The 21,186-nt window shown below is 37.3% G+C and overlaps 2 protein-coding genes across 4 annotated transcripts in view; one reads left to right on the top strand and one right to left on the bottom strand.

Annotated features, from left to right (window-relative positions):
* Positions 1-21,186, top strand: part of LOC126368433 (trichohyalin-like) — a 96,454-nt gene that overhangs the window by 73,040 nt on the left and 2,228 nt on the right. Inside the window, exons 2-6 of one of the 2 annotated variants that reach the window (XM_050012432.1) lie at positions 17,777-17,857; positions 17,984-18,141; positions 18,635-18,895; positions 19,275-19,367; positions 20,714-20,926. In XM_050012432.1, coding sequence (XP_049868389.1) covers positions 17,848-17,857; positions 17,984-18,141; positions 18,635-18,895; positions 19,275-19,367; positions 20,714-20,926 — 735 coding nt within the window. In that variant the 5' untranslated portion in view covers positions 17,777-17,847. Of the gene's footprint in view, positions 1-17,718; positions 17,858-17,983; positions 18,142-18,634; positions 18,896-19,274; positions 19,368-20,713; positions 20,927-21,186 lie in introns of those variants that run through there. The other variant, XM_050012431.1, reaches the window with a different exon arrangement.
* On the bottom strand, positions 60-17,400 carry LOC126368407 (N-acetylgalactosaminyltransferase 7). Of its 2 annotated transcripts, XM_050012381.1 has the most exons (7): positions 17,103-17,400; positions 9,737-9,896; positions 6,844-7,015; positions 5,355-6,291; positions 4,652-4,802; positions 3,868-4,011; positions 60-3,218 (listed from the first exon to the last, which is right to left on the bottom strand). In XM_050012381.1, coding segments are annotated over exons 1-7 (1,758 nt in total). In that variant the 5' UTR covers positions 17,296-17,400; the 3' UTR covers positions 60-3,217. The 2 variants fall into 2 exon arrangements, with proteins under 2 accessions (XP_049868338.1, XP_049868337.1); XM_050012380.1 differs by lacking the exon at positions 60-3,218 and having other exon boundaries at positions 3,864-4,011.

Below are 21,186 nucleotides of genomic sequence, written 5' to 3'. Positions count from 1 at the left end.
AATGACTTTCAATTTGTCAAAAACATTACACAGCTACTTGGTTAATAAATAAAACAATGTTAACAATAAATATTATTCTTTATTCTAAAGTGGAAATATATAAAAACATCAAAGAGCTGACATCACAGTAATTTTACAAATAAAATCTTATTTTTACAATATATGTATTAGAATAGATAAATAATATATTCAGTTTTAAAATAAAGACTTATAGAAAATCGTAACATCGAAATAGGTAGTAGATAATATGTAAATCATTGCACTTTAGTTGGCTAGAGGTCCTGGCTTACAAACATCATTACAATGTTAACATATTGACAGTCACCATACAAAATGTTTTGGCTTCCTTGTAAGATATTACTTCAATGTTTGATTATTTGAATATTTTTATTAAACTTTCAATTACTTCAGACTTCAAACAGGTGGAAAGTAGCATTCATCAAACATACCGTAATACAAATCTTTGCTAAATTACTGGGTGGTTTCACGATATAAAAGAATAGTACTTTTTGCACCCCGGTGGTGCCATGGGCACGCGGAATAATACCCTTGACACTACCGGTGGTGCCATGGGCACGGAATAATACCCTTGACACTACCGGTGGTGCCATGGGCACGGAATAATACCCTTGACACTACCGGTGGTGCCATGGGCACGGAATAATACCCTTGACACTACCGGTGGTGCCATGGGCACGGAATAATACCCTTGACACTATCGGTGGTGCCATGGGCACGGAATAATACCCTTGACACTACCGGTGGTGCCATCGGGTGTCAAGGGTCCCCGGGGTCCACATGGAGCACCCGCCCTTACTGTGTACCCGGTCGTTTCTTAGTGATCCATGTATGGGTCACGGACGTATGGAGCTAATCCGTTATGACCCGTATATGGATCACTGGACTGTCAACGTGTTAAAAATAAAAGTATCAACCAAATTTTTACATTTCATTAGCCTAAATTTACGTTTTATCAGTCTAATTCTAATATACTACGCTTACTACTGCAACATTCAGTCATAACTGGACTGAATCCCTGTTATTTCCCTAATTGGATTAGATCGAACATAGGACAAAACCATAATTTACATACAATCCTTAAAGTTAAGGCTCTAAGATGTGTTTTTATTATGACACACAGAAAGATTTCATAAAATTAAATAACATGAAAGGAAAATCTTAAATACTGACAATATTACGTCGGTTCTTATAATTTATCAATCTCATAGATTCGTTATATTAAAGGTATAAATAAATGCGTATGAGTGATGAAGAAAAAGAGTATTTTAATAAATATGATAGTAAATGCTCTAACGAATGTCGTTGGATAAATGCGTACATATAAGTTAACACAATGCCTATTGAGAATAAATTCGAAAATTGTATTTAGTCACAATTATGTAGGACGTGGAAGTGTGCTCTATTCCCCCTCTGATTTATTGAGGGGACATATACTTATAGGCTGATACAGTGTTTAAGGGACCATGCAAAATTGGTTTCATTTTGCTGAAAAATATAACAAAAGTGAACATAAATGCATTGTAGTAGTGCAAAAATAAACAGAAAAAATGTGAAAGAATAAATAGCTTCGTGCTCATGTCACTGCATGTGGAAAGTTAATGTTACACTTTGGTAGTGCGCAGTTATTAGCTAGCACAAAACAGTTCACAAGCTATTTATAAAGTATAAAGCTAAATAAATATTTATGAAGTATAAAGCTGCTTAAAAAGTAAAGTTACGTAACGTTATACTTTGTGTAACTGATAAAAGACAGACATTAAACAGTATTTTTCTATTTTCTGTCATTTACCCTCTTGAAGTCTCCACTGTAACCATTTATTATCACACATAAAACGGCAAGTATTATTGGATTATTTATTACACACTTTATTATTTGAGATTCAGATAACATAATGGAATGCATAGAGGGTTAAGTACAACTTATCGTGCATAAAGAAGAATATACTTTACCTTAATGTAACTACAAACTCATCAGTAAACCATAATAAATTCATAGACAGATATACGTTGCAAACAAATACTTGAAGCATTTGCGCGGCACAGAAAATGATATAAAATAAAATAGTCTAATCCATATAGACGAAAAAATAATTTTTCACTCAAAGTCCATAAAAGTATAATAAGTCCACAATAAAAAAAAAACCCTTTTATAGTTAATAGAAAAGTTTAGTCTCGATTTGAGCAAAATAAGATTTAGAATTACGTCGCATAATTTACACTAGGGAGAACACATTTATAACTACACAAACTAGGGAATGCGACGTCCATTCAGAAAACTTTTTACTGATCAACTTTGTACAAACTCAAAACTTATTGCTTCCTACAGTTGGCCCCTTTATCGTTACGCCAAAAGATAAACTGTGCCTTAATTTCACCATTACGATTGACTAAAATCGTGCGATAAAGGTTTAAGTATTTTAGCTGTTTTACATTTGGTATTTCGATTCTGGTTTACTTATAAAACCCGTTGTTACATTTAAAATAATAAATAAGTTATTAGTAAGTAGCAAATTCAAGAAATATGTCGTAGTGTGATCATTATTTTCAAATTCCAAACGATATCAACATCTGTTATGATGTGAACAAGAATGGCCTTAAAAATAGCTTTTTTATTTATTACTAGCTTTTGCCCGCGGCTTCGCTCGCGTTAAATTCGGGGTAACACGGTTCAAAAAATAAGGCAGCTAGTTTTCGTTGGTAACAAAGAGTTTGTGTATTAATTTTTAGCTTCCTACCATGAAAACTGTAAAATTTCACCCCCTCTTTGAACGGGTTGGGTCAGATTAGGTTTTTTTTTTGGGATCCAAAAATAATGATGCACGATTTTTTTGATACTCCCAAATAGTCCAAACCACCAATAACAATACCAACCACCAATACCAATTTTTAGCTTTCTACCCTGAAAATTGCGGTATGCTCCGTACAAACTTCCACCCCCCCATTTTAGGGAAGTTTCGTTATGAAAGACGGACGAACAAACAGACACACACACTTTCACATTTATAATAATGGAAATATAATCTTGAGACGTTACATATCTGTAGCCTCGAAACACTCGTAACGATAGACGGGACACAACCCTTATAAGACAAAGTTTTCTGAATGGACGCGTTATCAAACCTTATGATACAGGGTTTCTTCTGGAAGTTTCCACGTGAATTATTTATCTAGATGCTGTTTATTGCTAGGGCGGTGCTCTGGAACAAGAAAATATGTTGTATTTAGATATTGCTGAATATCTCTGAGGTACCCAAAGCAGAATGCTTTCTAATAAGCAAAGACCATCTAGCGATTTTTGTGTAGTCTTGAGAAAACCAAAGCAAGAAAAACACGCCTGTAATCCCATCCGACCCTGATTGTCTTTGAGAGTCATAATGCGTTACAAGACAACTTACAACATTGGAGTCAAACGATTACTATGACAAACTTAGTATTTTGACGTTACTTATTCTAGATTTTCCTATTTCATTAAATATCTAGTTAATGTTGGAATGTGTTCGAGACGGCACAAATACACAATACACGCTAGGCTAGTGGACGACCTAGTCAAATGAGATACTTTTTACGAAACATCAAAACGATACATTTCTATGGATTTTGTATCGGTAATAGAGAAGTGTGACGTCATCAATAAAAGCGGTCAAACGACGCATCGCGTCGTCGTTCCTTTTTTAATATATTTCTTAATTTAAATTATTTAATATTTTTATTTAATTCTCAATTCAAATTATTCGATCTAAGTGAGTAGGACATTGGAATTTCAAATTAGGAACGACTGAAACAGAAAAAGCAAGGCTCACTAAGCGACACAACTTGCAAGCAATAGGTGAAGGTCACTCCTCTCACCAAGGTTTCTTGTGCGTGATGGTCCATTTCTGGTAGGTGTTGTTGTTGTCACACGGCGCCAGTCCGAGGGTTTTGGAATGCGGCTGGAGGGTCAGGCAGTAGTCGTGGAGACGGTGCTTTAGGTGCTTCTGGTCCGGGTCGTATCTGAAAGAAATTCAAATATACTTTATTGGACCATAATAAAACTTTTTTTTCTACAAAAGAGACGTAACTAAATATATGGCAAATGGCGAACTTATCGCCTCTATTAAAATTGGAGGGTAATATTCGTTTTCTTTTTCTCTCTTAAAAATAACGGTACCTTTAATTTTCTTTTTCAGATAATTTAAAAGGTATGACGTCAGAAACTGACAAATCAAAGTAAGAAATAATATTTTGAAGTTCAGAAGCAGAATAGACTAACGTATACGAATATTGTGTAATAGGGTACTTTCCAACTAGTCAAATCAATTACTTTACTAAACGTCAAAACACAAAATTACTATGGTATTTGAATGGAAAAGCAACTTATGACGTCGTAGAAAAACGTGACAAAATGTCGCACTTATTACATTTTTCTTTATTGAAATCCATTAATAAGTTAAATAGAAAAAAGAAAACGTGTTTGTCACCTTTAGATCTGTCTTTATTTAGCAATCAGAATTTCATAATTTATCTTTTGACCTAGGAAACTACCCAATTCCAACAAAATTACATACATGCGGGTCGAATTGATGACTTGCTTCTTTTTTGAAAAAAGTAAAAAATAAATAAATATAAAAAGAAAAATAAACAAGGTCATTACTTCCACGGCCCGTCGACGGTGCCGAGCCGACAGATGGTCTGTTTTACGTTGTCCATGTCCGCCTCGACACAGCGCTCGCCGACACCCAGTTGGCCAGCTTCGTTCAGCCGGAACAGCTGGTTATGGCCCGAACCGTGACACCGAGATGTACCTGCAGATGGATATTCACTTTCTTTTTTATGTTGGATCATCGGATTGGATACTAATTCGGCTATCGGCCGTAAAACACCTCTACTAACCCGCTGTGGAACAGCGTGGTGGAGTATGCTCCATACCTCCTTCGGTTGATTGAGGGCCTGTGCCCGGCAGTGGGACGTATATAGGCTGTTTATGTTTTTTTTTATGTTTATGGATTCTACTTTTTGAATAGCATGATCGTATCGGAATCACAGAGCAATAAAAATACGACTTGGCGGTAATGAATTCACCTCGGGGTGAAACACCTCTACCAACCCGCAGTGGAGCAGCGGAGTGGAGTATGCTCCATATCCCCTGCTGTTGTGGCGGAGGGTGTTTGGAAGGCATCGGATACACGGAGCTATAAGAAATGATAAGCCCCGTCGGCTTTAGTACCGCCATTGGTCAAATTATTCATAACAGGTCTAATTTTCTAAGCCAACTTTTTTTTATCCGTGTTCGGAATAGAATGTAAATGTACCACCTAACTTCAAGACATATTTCCACTAATAAATTGCTAACTCACCTATGTATGCTGGAGCTCCCCTTCCCATCGTGTCTAAACAGTCCCCTGACGCCTTATTCTGGACCATGCCCCAGTAAATATTCCTCGGCAGTTTGGGGAACTTGTCATATACGTCGTAAGCCACATTCTGCATGTACCAGGCAAAATCCTTGCACTTCAGCTTCTCTTTTAACGCTAGCTGGTCACTTATATCACCCATGTCCAAATACGTCGCCATTGGTTCTCTGGTGTAGAAGTACTCCTTATGTTCCTCGTCGAACCATGTTTCTATGACTCGTTTGTAGTTGATAGTAATCAGAGAACCTTTCCTGTTCTTCGCGAGGTTTCCGAAAGAATAAGGCATGAATGCACGATAAACGTGACCTACTCTAGAACAAGGCACCCACTCTATACTACCCCCACACATCCAGATCTTGAAACTAAGCTCGAAATTCTCCCCTCCCCAGACTAGAAGGCCAGGGTCGTAAGCCCCGATTTCGAGGAAGTACTTCCTATTTATAGCGAAAAGACCGCCAGCGTGAGTCGGACTTTTATAAGGCTCCGAAGGATGTTTGTGGAGTTTCGACTCTCTGTCTGGCACCTCGTTTTCTTTGTACAACATGCCCCATTCGAAGATGCCTCTGTAGTTGGTACCAGGTTGGTACACTGGCCTGTATTCAAACGTTTTGTGGTCTATTCCGTCAATGACGGGGACAGTCATGATTCTGTAGTCCCTATATATAGGGGCTAGGAGTGGCGGGAGCCAATTGACGTTAACCTCGCAATGGGCGTCTAGGAACACTATGACCTCTCCCGTGGCTTCGTGAGCCCCCCTTGACCGGGTCCTTATAAGACCCTCACGACCATTGTTTCTGATGAGACGCACTTTACCGTTCCATCTCTTAATGTAATTTTCGAGGTCGCCCTTTAGATCGCGTTTGTCAGAGTCATCGTCAACCTGGAAATTTGTTCAGGTGTTGGTTACTTTATTACTTACAAATCGATTAATTTAAATATTTAAATATGAACTGGTAATCCGATGTATGTACGCTACGGTATTGACACAAATGTTTAATTATGTAATTATGACGCAGTTACAGACTAATATTAATGTATTGTGTTGTGCAGGTGTCAATTGTTAAATTATATTTTTACTATGCCTAAAAGACAATCTTTGCTTGTCGTTTACTTAATACTGAAGTTTAAGTACCAAATCAACAATTCATGGCGCGTAAAATAAAACTATGATATAATTTCTCCTCAGATAAACTAAACGAGACGAGAAGTTACATACATTTTTTTCCTACCGGGGTAAACATAGACTATGGATTTGAATTTGCTTCATTCCTGACACACTTCTCTTGTTTCCTCCACATTCATCAATCGCTTCATAAGCACACGAGATGGAAGAAGTTCTTATTTAGTTTGTTTTGTCGTTATTAAATGTACCGGTCTGTCTACCTCCAGTATTTATAACTATTTTATCTCAAAGATAGTCCTTAACACTTACCAACACGACTTCCTTCAGAATATCAGGCGGGGAGCGGTCTATGACGGAGTGGACGGTCCTCATCAACACAGTGAGACCTTCGTTGTGGAAGACGATGATCACAGACGTGGAAGGCAGCTTCTTCGGGTAGTGCCAGAACTTGCACTCGTCCATTCGAGTGTCGGGAATTGATCTGTGGGGGAATGTAGAAGGGACTTAATGGTGCTAATTCCTGTAAATACCATCTAATTTTATTTTAAGTTATATCTGTCATTTTCTTATCCGCCGAAAAGGAAAGGGACGGGTAATCGACAAGCATAAAATTTATGGAACACACGTCAATTTTAAGCACAAATCTAAACCAACCGTCTAAAAATTTTACACCGTCAATAACCCGACACAGTTAAGTAGACAGCACGTCAAACGGATTGCATACCAGCGACGTACCTTTTGATTCGCCCGGGTTATTCATTCATTCACTCATTCTTCCTAAAATTAAGAGCTGTGAATCATCCGTCCCTTTCCTTTTCGACGGATATGAAAATGACGGATATAACTTAAAATAAAATTAGGCGGTGTCTGCAGGAATCGGGGCCATTGAGTATTTAATGAGTTTATTGTGAAGTACTAAATACTGCTATCCAATATAAAGCCAATATTTACAGGAGGCTTAAAAATAGATTGACTTAAAAATCTTAGGAGTTAGATCTCTAAAAATAGTCTTCGAAGACATTTTCAGGACACGTAAAATAACATTTTGCTAACTATACCAAAAAGTGAATTTGTTTTAGTACTTCCCCGTCACTACTAAAAAATAAATAAATAAATAAATATTGAATTTGAATTTTGAATTTACTACAGTTTTGCATCCGGGTATGCGGCCCCGGGTTTACTCGGGTGTTTAAGAAATCTTGTACCCGGGTTCTAAGCGCAGTTTTCACTAACACCGATACGCCCCTTGGTCTATCAGAAACCTCGGTGAGGTGTGGATACTTAGTTTATCTCGCGATGGATGTACCTTTGACTACCTAATAGGCTAGTTTCCAACTAGTCAAATCAGTTACTTATTACTAAACGTCAAAACACGAAATTACTTTGGAATTTGTTTGAAAAGCACACTGCGACGTCAAAGAAAATACGTGATAAAATGTCGGACTTATTATAACGCTTTTCTTGTTTAAAATTCATAAATAAGTTAAATAGAAAAGAGGAAACGTTTTTCGTTAGTTTTAGATCTGTCTTTATTTAGTAATCAGCATTTCATAATTTATCTGGAACTTAGTACACGACCCAATTAGTAGGTACATGTGATAACAAAACGCTTTAAAGACTAGCGATATTTTTATTGTTTTCACAATTTATTTATTGTTTAACTAACATTCCGCCCGCAACTTTATCTGCGCGGACTTCGGGTATCGCGCGCTACGCGTTTTTTCCATCCTCTTTTCATCCCCTTAAGGGGTTATTCCCGGGATAAATACTATCCTATGCTCTTCCCTATGTCTCAAACTATCTCCGTACAAAATTTTATCTAAATCGGTTCGGCGGTTTAAGCATGAAATACAACAGAGTTACTTTCGCATTTAGTACCTATAGGTGTGGATCTTTTTTCTTTCCTTCCAAATACTTCCAATCCAACATAGAAGCAAACGGCATAAAGTCTTGAAATTATTGCGAAAAATTGGTAAACTTTTACAGAAATTCAAAACAATTGACTGAAGTGCGCGATAATGACTAAATTAGCTTGAAATCACTGAGACAAAAGAAAACAATAAAACAATTTGCACTCATGACACGCGAAGTTGAATGTTTTTCCATTACCATTTCAATCATGAATACTCTTTTGTCCAAAGGGAATGGCTTTTTTTGGCGTAAGACACCAACCCGCTTTGGAGCAGCGTGGTAGAGTACGCTCCATACCTAGGGTTTGAGGGAAGGAATATTTACTTTTATTTATGGTATGGATAAGATCGCGGTATAAAGAGGGAAATAGAGGAGGTCTATGTTATGAGAGAACCTGACTGTTAATGGCTGTTGAATTAAAAAGAAAAGGTTACGGTAGGGTCTAAACCCTACTCTAAATGTGTGTCCTATCTAAATGTGTGTGTGATGTGTGGGTTGTGAGGTGGATTACCAACCTCAGCAACCCTGGTGTCAGGGTTATTATTGAGCCGCCAAAGGCCCCTGACACGGTTCATGTACCGACTTATTACTTACATCAGTAAGCAGTAACCGGGACCACCGGCTTGACGTGCCTTCCGAAGCACGGATCATCTTACTTTTTGGACAATCAGGTGATCAGCCTGTAATGTCCTAGTCAAACTAGGAATCACAAAGTGATTTTTGTGATATGTCCCCACAGGGATTCGAACACGAGACCTCAGAATCGTGAGCCCAACGCTCAACCACTGGACCACAGAGGCCGTTTTATTCTAATAAATACATAATTGATCTATAATTAGATACTTATTAGATATATAAGGAAAACTTTGTATAATCTTACTATGACCGTTCTTAGAGAGCAATCTTATTTTGTTATTTAAAGTCACAGAATAAAGGCTATTTTTATTATGGTATGGATATGATGATACAAGTTACTACAAGTTGTCTTCTAATTAGCATAGGCTCTACCCATCGCTCTGACGGGCCTGAGTTTATGGGTGTTGAGGAAAATAAGACCGGGTTCTTACCGCGTCAAAGCAGGGATATGAGACGCCTCCCGTAAAGATATGGGAATCTCATAATCGCGTAAACCTCTTATCAAAATTAGACATATCTACCTACGGCCTATAAATCTAAAGAAACTTCTTTACTTTCGATAGCACTTATATGTGACTGTATCAACGGTTCATACTCTACAACGCAACGCAATGGCGCAAGTATGTTCTCACTATTGCGTTGTAAGTGATCTTACCTATTCATGGCGATGTCGTTAGAAGCGGCAACGTTCATGCCGTACTGGCTCTCAGACTCCGCAATGTCATTGTCGCGGTCCTGAGACATGTGGTAGGGCTTCCCTTGCTCCCCTGGACCCTTCACCGCCGGTGGACGCGGCGGCTCAAAATTACCCAGCTCTGAAACAAAAAATCCTATTAAAAAAAAACGTGAGATAGCTCTAGGAATTTTGTGGTTGGGTCCAGAATTTGAATATGGAAGGAAGACGGGTTCAGTAGATTTGAATATGGAATGTGGTGGAGCGGGGGAAAGGAAATATAGAGGTCATTGTACTGAAAAACGTTACTATAATGTATTAGCGGTAGTATGATAATTTGATAATAGATAAAACCAATAACGGTTGCTTTGGTCAACCGTTATCTACTAAAAAATAATAATAGATATAGTATACAAGATACGTAAACTTTTCTTGATTTTTTGCAACTTTTCTTGATTAAGAAAATATCATTATTCATCGAATATCGCTATGATCTATTTTTGCTCCCCTATGATTTATTAAGCAATGAATTAGAATGATTTATCGCTATGATTTATTTTAGTGTTTTTTTTTAATAGCATTTTGTTACGTTTTTATATTATAGGTAAGTACCTACGTAATGACAAATTCTTAGTTTTATTTCATCCTTTGATCGAGAAACAGTTAAAAGGCACATTTAAACAGACAGATCACAGTGTGATTCATTCTTCAATTCACTTTCAAAAGAAAGCCACTTTCACTCAGAGGTCGAGGAAAAGGTCAATAATACATAGAATTCATTTATCCTTATAAGAGTCGAACAGACAAAGAAATACCCATTTTTACCGACTTCAAAAAAGGAGGAGGTTCTCAATTCGACCGTATATTTTTTTTTTTTTTTATGTTTGTTCGGGCATATCTTCGTCGTATATGAACCGATTTTGATAATTATTTTTTTGTTTGAAAGGAGATATACCCAAGGGGGTCCCATGTCAAGGAAGTCAGGATCTGATGATGGAAGACCAGAGAAATCGAGGGGAATTTTCAAAAATCGTAGGAGCGACTAGTGCGTTTGTAAAGTCATATTGATCGGATCGATCTTTAGGCTTCGGGAAAACTTCCCGGCCTTCGAAAACTGGTCAGCATCAGGGAGATACCCTATGGCCTGGCAAAACTATACAACCTGGAGCAATTTTTCTTTCACGAAACGTATTTAAATCTTGATCAAATCCAATCGCCGGTGCAAAAAAACAAAATGGCGGAAAAAAAAGATGGCCGCCATACAAAATTTTGTCGATTTTGGAAGAAGCCCGTTTGGGTAAAAATAATGTATGGGGCGCTTACTCAAAACGTCATGTAGAGTACGGAAATACTTTCTGATCACCAAAAACTGCTCCGCATCAGAGAGATACTCTACGGCCTGGCAAAACTATCGCACGTGAACCAATATTTCTTTCAGAGCACTTATTTAAATCTTGGTCAAATTCCATAGCGCGTAAAAAAAAACAAAATGGCGGAAAAACAAGATGGCCGCCATACACAATTTTGTTTTTTCAGAAAATGTCTCGGGATATAAAATATATATCGGGGTTGTGGTCGGATCGTCATGTTAAGTATGGAAATACTTCCCGATTTTCGAAAACTGCTCCGCATCAGGGTGACACCCTACGGCCTGGCGAAACTATCACACCTGAACCAATTTTTCTTTCACGAAACCTATTTAAATCTTGGTCGAATTTAATGGCCGGTGAAGAAAATACAAAATGGCGAAAAAACAAGATGGCCGCCATACAAAATTTTGTTTTTCCAGAAAATGTCTTGGGGGTAAAAATGATGTATAGGCGTGTGATCGGAACGTCATCTTTGAAAACTGCTCCCAATCAGGGAGACATCCTACGGCCTGGCAAACCTATTGCACCTGGATTTTGTTTGTTTCCACGACACCCATTTTAATCTTGGTCAAATTCTGTCGCCGGTGAAAAAGAACAAAGTGGCGGAAAAACAAGATGGCCGCCATACGAAGAGGGACAGTTTCGAATAAACAGGACACGCGAGCTGCTTTAGCAGCGAGCGAACCACGCGAAATCTACTGTATCTATATGTATGCGTGAGTGTGTATGATAGCAGCTTCCACTGACAACCACATGTGTGTATGTACACATACACATGTGTGTGTGTGTGTGCATGTGTGTGTGCGCGCGTGTGTGTGTGTGTGTGTGTGTGTGTGTGTGTGTGTGTGCGTGTGTCTGTGTGTGTGCGTGTGTACGTGCGCGTGTGCTCGTGTGCGTTAGCGCGTGTGTGAGTGTGTGTGTGTAAACATGTTCATCAATAATAATTGTGATCACTACTAATAATATATTATATTATTATATATGAATATAAATCAGAAAATCTGTCTGTCTGCATCCTTGCTCGGTCTAACCATCACTTAATATCATAAAATAAAATAAAATTTTTAACAAAAAAAAACCGACTTCAAACGCAAAACTAAAAAGCAATAAATAAATTTACTTCGCACAAAGTAATTAGTACGTATTTTCAATTAGTTAATTATTTTATAATTCTGAAGTCGGTGCCAAGTAAATGCTACAACAACCCTACTACAATATCAAATTACTATGTACACACAATATTGTTTAATACCTATATCAAAGCAATTACAAAACAATGTCAAACAAAAAATTACAAAACAATCAGTATTGAAAAATATATGAATCGGTACTTCGTTGTAGCATTTCCTTGGCACCGGCTTCAGATTTATAAAATAATTAACTAATTGAAAATACGTACTAATTACTTTGTGCGAAGTAAATTTATTTATTGCTTTTTAGTTTTGCGTTTGAAGTCGGTTTTTTTTTGTTAAAAATTTTATTTTATAATTTTGTACATTATGTTATTGGTATGTACTGCATTTCTTTATAATTTCTAAATAACAAGTTAAGCCGACCTAATTTTATGACTTATATACAGGGTGTTAGTGACATCGTAACGAATACTCAGAGGGATGATTCAGACCATGATTCTGAGTTAATATCAAGTGGAATTTTCCGTCGCAAAATTCATGTAATTTTTTTAGTTTTTTTAAATTATTTTCAATTCTATACTTTTGCGATGGAAAATTCCACTTGATATTAACTCAGAATAATCAGCTGAATCATCCCTCTCAGTATTCGTTACGATGTCACTTACACCCCATACAAGTACATACAGTAGCCATACAAGTAGGTATGGGTGTTAGTGACACTGTAACGAATACTGAAGGGGATGATTCAAACCATGATTCTGAGTCGATATCAAGTGGAATTTCCTGTCGGAGAAGTCATGAAAATTTTAGAGCTTATTTAAATTATTTTCCGTTCCATACTTTTGCGACGGAAAATTCCACTTGATATCAACTCAGAATCATGGCCTGAATCATCCCTCAAAGTTTTCGTTACGATGTCACTAACACCCTGTATATTGCGAGACAAACTTTTCTAATACCACTTCTATATAATACGTGAGAAGACTCATCATCTCCCTAGCATTTTTTTTTTCACCTTTGATGGGTTTTCTTTTGGCCTTAGACTTGCCCGCAGGCATTGACGAGGCCTAAGATGGAGCGAGCTCGCCCAGAAGGTGACTGTTCACTCTGGCTTTGAAAACATCCGGGTTATATGCATTCGGAAATACAGATGACGGCAGAGAATTCCACTCGTTAGCAGTGCGCATAATGTTAAGCGTTATTCCGTTTTTCACGGGGTCCGCTTACCTATCCTGAAAATTTGACAGTTCCGGTTTGTTACAGAAGCGACTGCCTGTGTGACTTTACAACCCGCGAAGGGAAAACCAGCCCAATACAGGTTAGGTCACATACTTCCGAAAATGCATTTCTCGGGAATGTGGGTTTCCTCGCGATGTTTTCCTTCACCGCTGAGCTCGTGATTATCATTTATGATCCAAACATGAGTTCGAAAACAAATTCGACAATCATTGGTTTAGGCCTGTGATGGATACGAACCTGCGACCTCAAAGTGAGCCCATTTTAATATCTTACAAGTTGACCTCATTCGACAAACTGTTCTCTTGTTCTTGTCTAATACCACTTCTATAAGTGTTATACTATAAGTGTTAAGTGCGTCTTTTGTCTGTTGATAAGTGCCGGAAAAACCTACTTCACCCACTTGATGTAAGTAAATGTTCGAGGGTATCCCTAAGCCTATCGAGTAGACCTTTAAGGTACATGCCCTACAAAATTGTACTTGAAGGCGGTAAGCCTATCGAGTAACCTTTGGGACCTATAGGTACACGCACTAGAAAATTGTACTCGAAGGCATAAATATACGACTGTCATGATATTTGAGTATTCTCAATATTGATATGGTCCGCTCTTGTTGGTTACAATGAGAACCACTACATTGAAAAGGATGTGGTCATGATATTTTGTACTGATGGCGTCTTTTACACCAAAAAGATGAACTGAAAGGATTAAAGGGCTGTGAAAGGGTCAAAGATGGATAGATAGAGTGAGTGAAAAGTTTTTCAAGTAGCGCGGTTCAACCGGTTGATGATGGTGTCGTTGTCGACTGTCGAGGTATACTGTGGAGTGTAGGCTGAATGAGTAACCATTTAAAACAACACCCTGGAACTAAAGATGTTACCTGTAATCATACTGATATAATATAAAGAAAATTGTTATGTTAGAGGTGAACAAACTCGCTCCAGAATCCGCATCTCTGTGCAATGGGCATTAGTTCTATCAAACGTGATTACGAGGAAGTTTTCTTTATGACCAGCTTCAGCCAGACGGAGTCTGATTGCTTAGTTTATCGGTCAATTTGCACTCGTAAAAAATGAGGTGTTTGCCCCTTTAATACTTTATTGCTTAAAGTAGAATGATAATTCGAACGTGCCAAAACTTCGTTCGGGCGACAACATACCTACATCAGCGCGATGCGATAATTGAGCCAATAGAACTTGAAACTTGATGAAACTTTTTGGCCCATTTATCGCGTCTCACGCGTTATGTGGTCAGCATATTACGGGGGCATTTCGTATCATTAAACATACATACTTAAACTCACGCCTATTTCCCACCGGAGTAAGCAGACCTATGGAATTCCATTTGCTTCGATCCTGACACATTTCTCCACATTCACCAATCGATTCATACACGCACGCCGTTTCAAAGATCGTACTGGAACTTTTCTAAGGACTTCATCATATTATTCTTATCATTAAAGAGATAAACTTATATAATAGATATGTACGTGTATTTTTATATTTAACAGAAACTCATGTCCGTAGCGGCGCGGGCAGCAACTAACCGCTTCACTCCCGAGCTCCACTCCATAAACAATAAACCTACTTACGACGAATGACGGTGATTTTACAACTCAATACATCAAAATAATTTGGTACTAGTGCAATAAAACAATATCTGAACATGGTTATTTTTCTTATACATTGCAAATACTTCGTTGCAAGTAACAAGTTTAATTATAACACAACATGCCTTGTTTGTACCTTATCTACATCAGCCCTCGCGCCACGTAAATTACATCAAGGGCTTTGACCAATTACCGTACGACGTTTATCCACGTGGATAGCATTCGTTGCGCCTATTGGTCCAAACCCTCGATATATCGCGCCGCTTCACTTCAAGCCCTGCTGAAATGCGTAAGGTTATGCTACTGGTATAACATTACGGTACCGATTTGATTTAAAGTTCAAATCATGGTTATGGTACCGGTATAAAATAACTCTGAATACCGGTAAAGATACCGGTAGGTCTATTCATCAGTACTGTAGTAGTTTTCGGTACTGAAAAACGAAGCGACTTTTTAAAACCTTTACTTTATGATTTCGTTATCGATAAAAATAACGGTACCTTAATTTTTCGGTAACAAAAATAGGTACTTCCTGCTAACCAATTTAACCAAATATTTAATAGTTGTAGTTGAAGTAAAAATCTTAATATCCTAATAGGTACTATGAAGAAATTTATTATTATTGTTACTTTTGTTCCATTCACCAGAATAGGATCTAAATAGGGAATGAAGAAAAATGTAGAAACGAAATATTCATGGGCTTGTAATCTCTGATGCATGTTATGATATGATATGACCTACGGAAATGACACAGATAAGCAGACAAATATTGTTAATATTTGCATATATGCTTTATGCCTTTATACATAGGTATAAATACATAGGCTAGATAAGTCATCTTCGGGCGCATCAGCGTCGTGTGCCGACTAGGAGTCGGAGTGGTCGCCATGGCCGAAATCGGTCGTAGATCATCATCATCATCATCATAAATACATGTATAAATGGCATATTTATGTATCATTGACAAACAGATGTCTTCGTTGTGTTTGATGGTTTGTTAGTTTAAATAAAAGTAAAGTTCACTAAACTTCAAATGACACTAAAGTTCAAACTAAAGTTCAAATTAGTTTAAGTGTTCCTACAATTGATATGATACTTTTTTATATTTATTATCATGACTTTGCTGTTAAATTAAACATTAAAAGAAAATTAATATTTAAGCACCTTCACTTAACTAATTTACAACACTGTTAATCTTATCATGGAAAAATATCACTACACTATTAGTATTAGATACGGTAATTAAAAGATAAAAGAAAGAAATATTGTATTTACATTCAAACATTTGTTTACTACTAAGTTTGTTTAATTATTTTGTTAGTATTCAGTATGTAGACTTATATCTTTTTTCTACAAAAAATATTAAAAAGAATATTTCAAATATAGAGTTCTTAAGTGGACTGTATAATAGTATAAAATAGATTTCAGGAACAGTTCTTCGGAAAACAGGTGTAGAGTATTTTAATTAATATAATGTGCCCCTGTTACCTGTTCCGATACGTTTGTTAGCTTCTACACCTTCCTCATCAGACACTAACAGGACTCCTTTAACAAATCCCAGTCACATCTAATTATGACAACTACCTGAATTACAGCGTGACTACTTGAAATAGTGATTTTTTTTTTACTAATTAGCTTTATCATCATAGTAGAAACATTTTTGTATCCATCACATTATATTTAATTACTCTTACAAATATACTCATAATTACGAAATTATTTAATTTAATAACTTTATATGGAACTTCCTGAAAAAGTATTTTACGGTTGAGAAAAATATAGGTTGATTTGAAAACAATTGTGTTTCTGTTGAGTTATCATGGTTTATGGTTCCACTGCAGCAAATTTCACACTGTGTGAATTTACGTAATAAAAACTATGTGCATACGCCGGCTACTACCTAGACTAGGCCGAATAACTGTACATGTGGTGCCATGGGAAAACTTTAAACAATATACTATTTATTACTAGTCAGATTATAAAAAAAATATATATCGTACCTGTCCTGAGTTCTGGATAAACGCTTGGATGGAACTTTTGGTAACCAAGTTGAACATCCGGCAGCACATCGCTGCCAGAACTAGCATTATTTTCACTTGACCAACTATGAAGAGCATAGATCAAAACTAACAGAATGGCCCAAATGGCCGCCATGCGGATGATCCTGCCGCGCCGCACATTAGTTATCCTCATGTTTTCAGTCTATTTATAACATTAATTCACTATAATCCTAAAATTATTAAGATTCACAATCACAATCGGCAATCCTTTCGTTTTTCGGTGACGTTCATATATTTTTTCCTGTCACCAAGTGACGTTTTCATGACAAGTTTTCTTTTTTTAGAAGTATAGGCAAAGAGTTTTCTTATTGATAGGTTCACACAGCCATGTTTGACGTTTCTTCGCTAACTACATTATTCCCGATGACGATTTTATCCTAATATCACCATGAATATCACAGAAATTACAATTTAATTAGGTTAACCAACTTCAATGGAAAATGGACAGCAGCACCCTGCAGACGGAAGTTACGTTCCATTACACAGAAAAATGATTAAAATGAAATGTATAATGTTTTCCGGGTTATAGAATGGAACGTCTGAAACGTCTCCGACTGTGTTTGAATTTTTCCGTTTGTTTTGTTTTGGTTTGGTGGTCGCATTTTAACTGGCTTTGCTTCGTTCATTTGTGTTGTGAACTATTGCAAATAATATTATAGAAGATTAAAACAAAGATTTCGTAAACATGGCTAAAGGTAAGTTAATAAGGTTCTTTCTGTACATTGATATAATATTGAATATCCTTTCGATTTTATTGATCAACATCATCATTGCAGCGCTTCTATTAAATAATGTTTCTCTTTATTACTGTGTAATTCCAGCGGCGGCGGTAACTATGGAGAACTTCATCAACAACTGGAACGCGGAGTTCCCGGAGTACCAGTTGACAGTTGAGGATCTGAAGAAATCCCACTCCGTCATGGGAGCACTGTTTCAGATCTTCGACCGACTTGGGATAGACAGGGATGCAGTACTCATGGTAAATAACTTGTCATATGTATCAAAGCAGGACATCTATATGGTCATAAGTTCCAACATTTAAAATATTGTCTCTTTGTTTAACTGTAGTGTCTGGAAAACTTTATAGCTATATAATAAATTGCATGTCACTTGTCTACTTTGACCAAATTGGAGATCTCCTTAGAAAAGGTTCAGTACAATCTACTCTGAACCAGTGTGTGTGTATGAAATGATTGATGAATGTGGAAGAAGCAAGAAAATTGTGTTAGGATTGAAGGAAATATAATTCCATAGTCTGTTTACTCCGGTGGGAAATAGACATGAGTTTATGTATGTATGTTGTCTGCTTCTCACACAATCATCTTAACTCACCTATAATTCATTCAGTCACATAGTACCGTAACATAAACTGAAATATCAGGGCATTTATGTATTTATGTTATTGCTTACTGTACTTATTTCTGTACTGTTTTGCATACATTATTAAATAAATATTTATTTTCTATCCACAGCCACCTCCAGAGAAAACCCTGAACGAACATATGACATACTACTGGGATCTGATACCAGTTATCAACATGACCAGGGTGATCAACCACCTGGTTTCCGTAATGCCGCAGGTTGCCACTATCAGTGTCAACCACTTCCTGCAACCAACGGCTTTGACCTCGCATTCTATTCTGCTACTTCTCTTTAATCTTATGGTTTTTAATGAGCAAAGGCTGCAGGGCATAGCTCCATATGAAGAGGAGCTGTTTAATTTTAGTGATATGGTAAGATTTTATTGATAATAGTTTCTTATAAATAAAAAATAAAAATAATAGTCTAAAAATGCGGCATGCATATAAGACTGAAACTATTTGACGATGCCATTGTTTAGGTCATCATCATCAGCCCATTACCGTCCCCACTGCTGGGGCACGGGCCTTCCCTATGGATGGATAGGGAGATTGGGCCTTAAACCATCACGCGGGCCCAGTGCGGATTGATGGTTATTAACGACTGCTAATGCAGCCAGGACCAACGGCTTAACGTACTTTCCGAAGCACGGAGGAGCTCCAGATGAAAACTTTTTTTTTTTGTGGTCCATTGTTTAGGTAGATGACAAAAATTATGATCAAAGTATACACTTCATTCCTTTCTATGTACCAGATAAAAGCACTGGAAGAGAAGAAGACCAATTTATTTGAGATGCTGAACAGACAAGCTGAAGAGAAGGGCAAGAGAGCTGAGAGAATGGAACAAGTGAGATTGTTTTTTATTTACATACATTTAAAGAAATCAAAAACAAAAAAAAAAAATTAATGCGCAAAACCTAATTTTAACAATCAAACATGGATACAGTACAGTTGGGCAGGTTTATAAACATAAACTCACTTTCTTGATTCAAAAAATGAAGTCAACAAATACTTCTAAGACACTTTTCTAATACAGTCTTAAGATGGATCTCTAGTTATAAACTTTTTTTTTATTGTTATTTAAAATAAAATGTTTTTACAATAAAATACCAAATAATACAACACATACAACACGTTCAACATAGAACACGTTCAGCTGCTTGTCTTCCCGGGCATGTCGTAAAAACCGACAGAGGGATTGCGTCCTCTAACATGATGGACTAATGTTATGGGCGATAGGCTGATCCCTTATCACCATAAGGTTCATCATATCCATCTTAGGACTTCGTATCAACAGTGGCTGCAAGTTGTCTTTGATTACTTGTGGCTCTGCCCACCCCATTAGGGATTACGGGCGTGAGTTTATGTATGTATGTGTACCAAATAATATTTTAAATTTGTCAGAAAATAAATTTAAAGCTCACGTGAAGCTTACTTTATGTAAAAAAGCTTATTATAAGATTAATGACTACCTAAATGATAAAAATTACTGGTATTGAATGTGTTCCTCTAGTTATTAAATAACTTGTAATGTATATCCTCGTTGGTTTTTAAAAGATGTGTTGCTGTTGCAGTTTCTTGTCATTTCTTCTCCTCAGCCATAACACCTTGCGAAATGACGTAAATTCAAAAATGTTACATTGACCTTCAACAAGTTTATCCATGATAATTATGTTGAATAAATGATTCTGATTTCTGATTTCTAATTTAAAAAACAACAGTACAGAATATGCCTTGATGCCTGGTTTACAGTATACATGTGCTCAAAAATGCAATTGGTTACTACAACTTCTATTTCTAGATTACCATTTTTCTTTGTCCCAATGCCACTTTCTCATATTCTGATGTGCAACTAACTTGATGATATTATCCCGACCGACGGTGATATTAATCGGGTGATTACTTAAGCCATAGAGGCAGCCAATCAGCTCGCGACACCAAACACTTCAGGACCCCGATACCGACCCCACCGGCGTGGTCGACGACTTTCCTCAATCAGCGCTTATCGCTATCGACCCACTAGGGTCGATTAATTCTTTCAAATATTTTTCCTCTCAGACGACGCCCTGAGCCGAGGTTCGCGCCCAACTGGGCACCCTCAGGCCTGTTGTCTTAAACGTTGTACTGGGTGACAGCCCAAATCTACAATAAGTCACGTCAAAAAAAAAATCTTGATGATAATTTACTTTTCAGATGAACCAAGAAATACTACAGCTCGAGGAGGAACTAAAACAGGAGGAACAAGCAAGAGATCAGGAGAAACAGGAATTAGACCCGATCATCAAAGAGAACAACATGACCGAGGTGTTATTGGACCAGAAGAAAGCCACGAAGGAAGGTCTGCTGGCAGACCGCGAAAGGAAGAAGGCTCTTAGGGTTTATGATGCTGAGGATATTAGGACTCAGGTACGTCAGTTCTTAGTTTGTACGGGCTTTTTCTTCACGACTATGTCCGCGTGGACTTCGGTTATCGCGCACGGTGCACCGGTTTTTTTCAACCCCTCTTTTCATCACTCGGATCTTTTCGGGGAGCGCTGGTTCGCACTCCGGCGCCGGACTTGCAATCTTGCTGTACAGTTTCACAGCTGGCTCAACCATTATAGACGGCGATACGGCTGACCATCTACCACGTTAGTCTGACAGAAAGCTATGGATGAAAGCTTGCG

The sequence above is a fragment of the Pectinophora gossypiella genome, chromosome 7, assembly GCF_024362695.1.
Source record: "Pectinophora gossypiella chromosome 7, ilPecGoss1.1, whole genome shotgun sequence".
Taxonomy (NCBI): domain Eukaryota; kingdom Metazoa; phylum Arthropoda; class Insecta; order Lepidoptera; family Gelechiidae; genus Pectinophora; species Pectinophora gossypiella.
Note: the sequence above shows the minus strand (reverse complement) of the source record. Positions and strands in the feature narration are given on the sequence as shown.

Bases quoted from the DNA above. Each gene is read 5' to 3' on its own strand.
- LOC126368407 (XM_050012380.1), bottom strand. From the start codon at position 17,295: ATGAGGATAACTAATGTGCGGCGCGGCAGGATCATCCGCATGGCGGCC. The intron at 6,292-6,843 runs GTAAGTGTTAAG...ACAAATTTCCAG, and splicing joins TTCTGAAGGAAGTCGTGTTG to GTTGACGATGACTCTGACAA. The intron at 4,012-4,651 runs GTAATGACCTTG...AATTTCTTTCAG, and splicing joins ACCGTCGACGGGCCGTGGAA to ATACGACCCGGACCAGAAGC.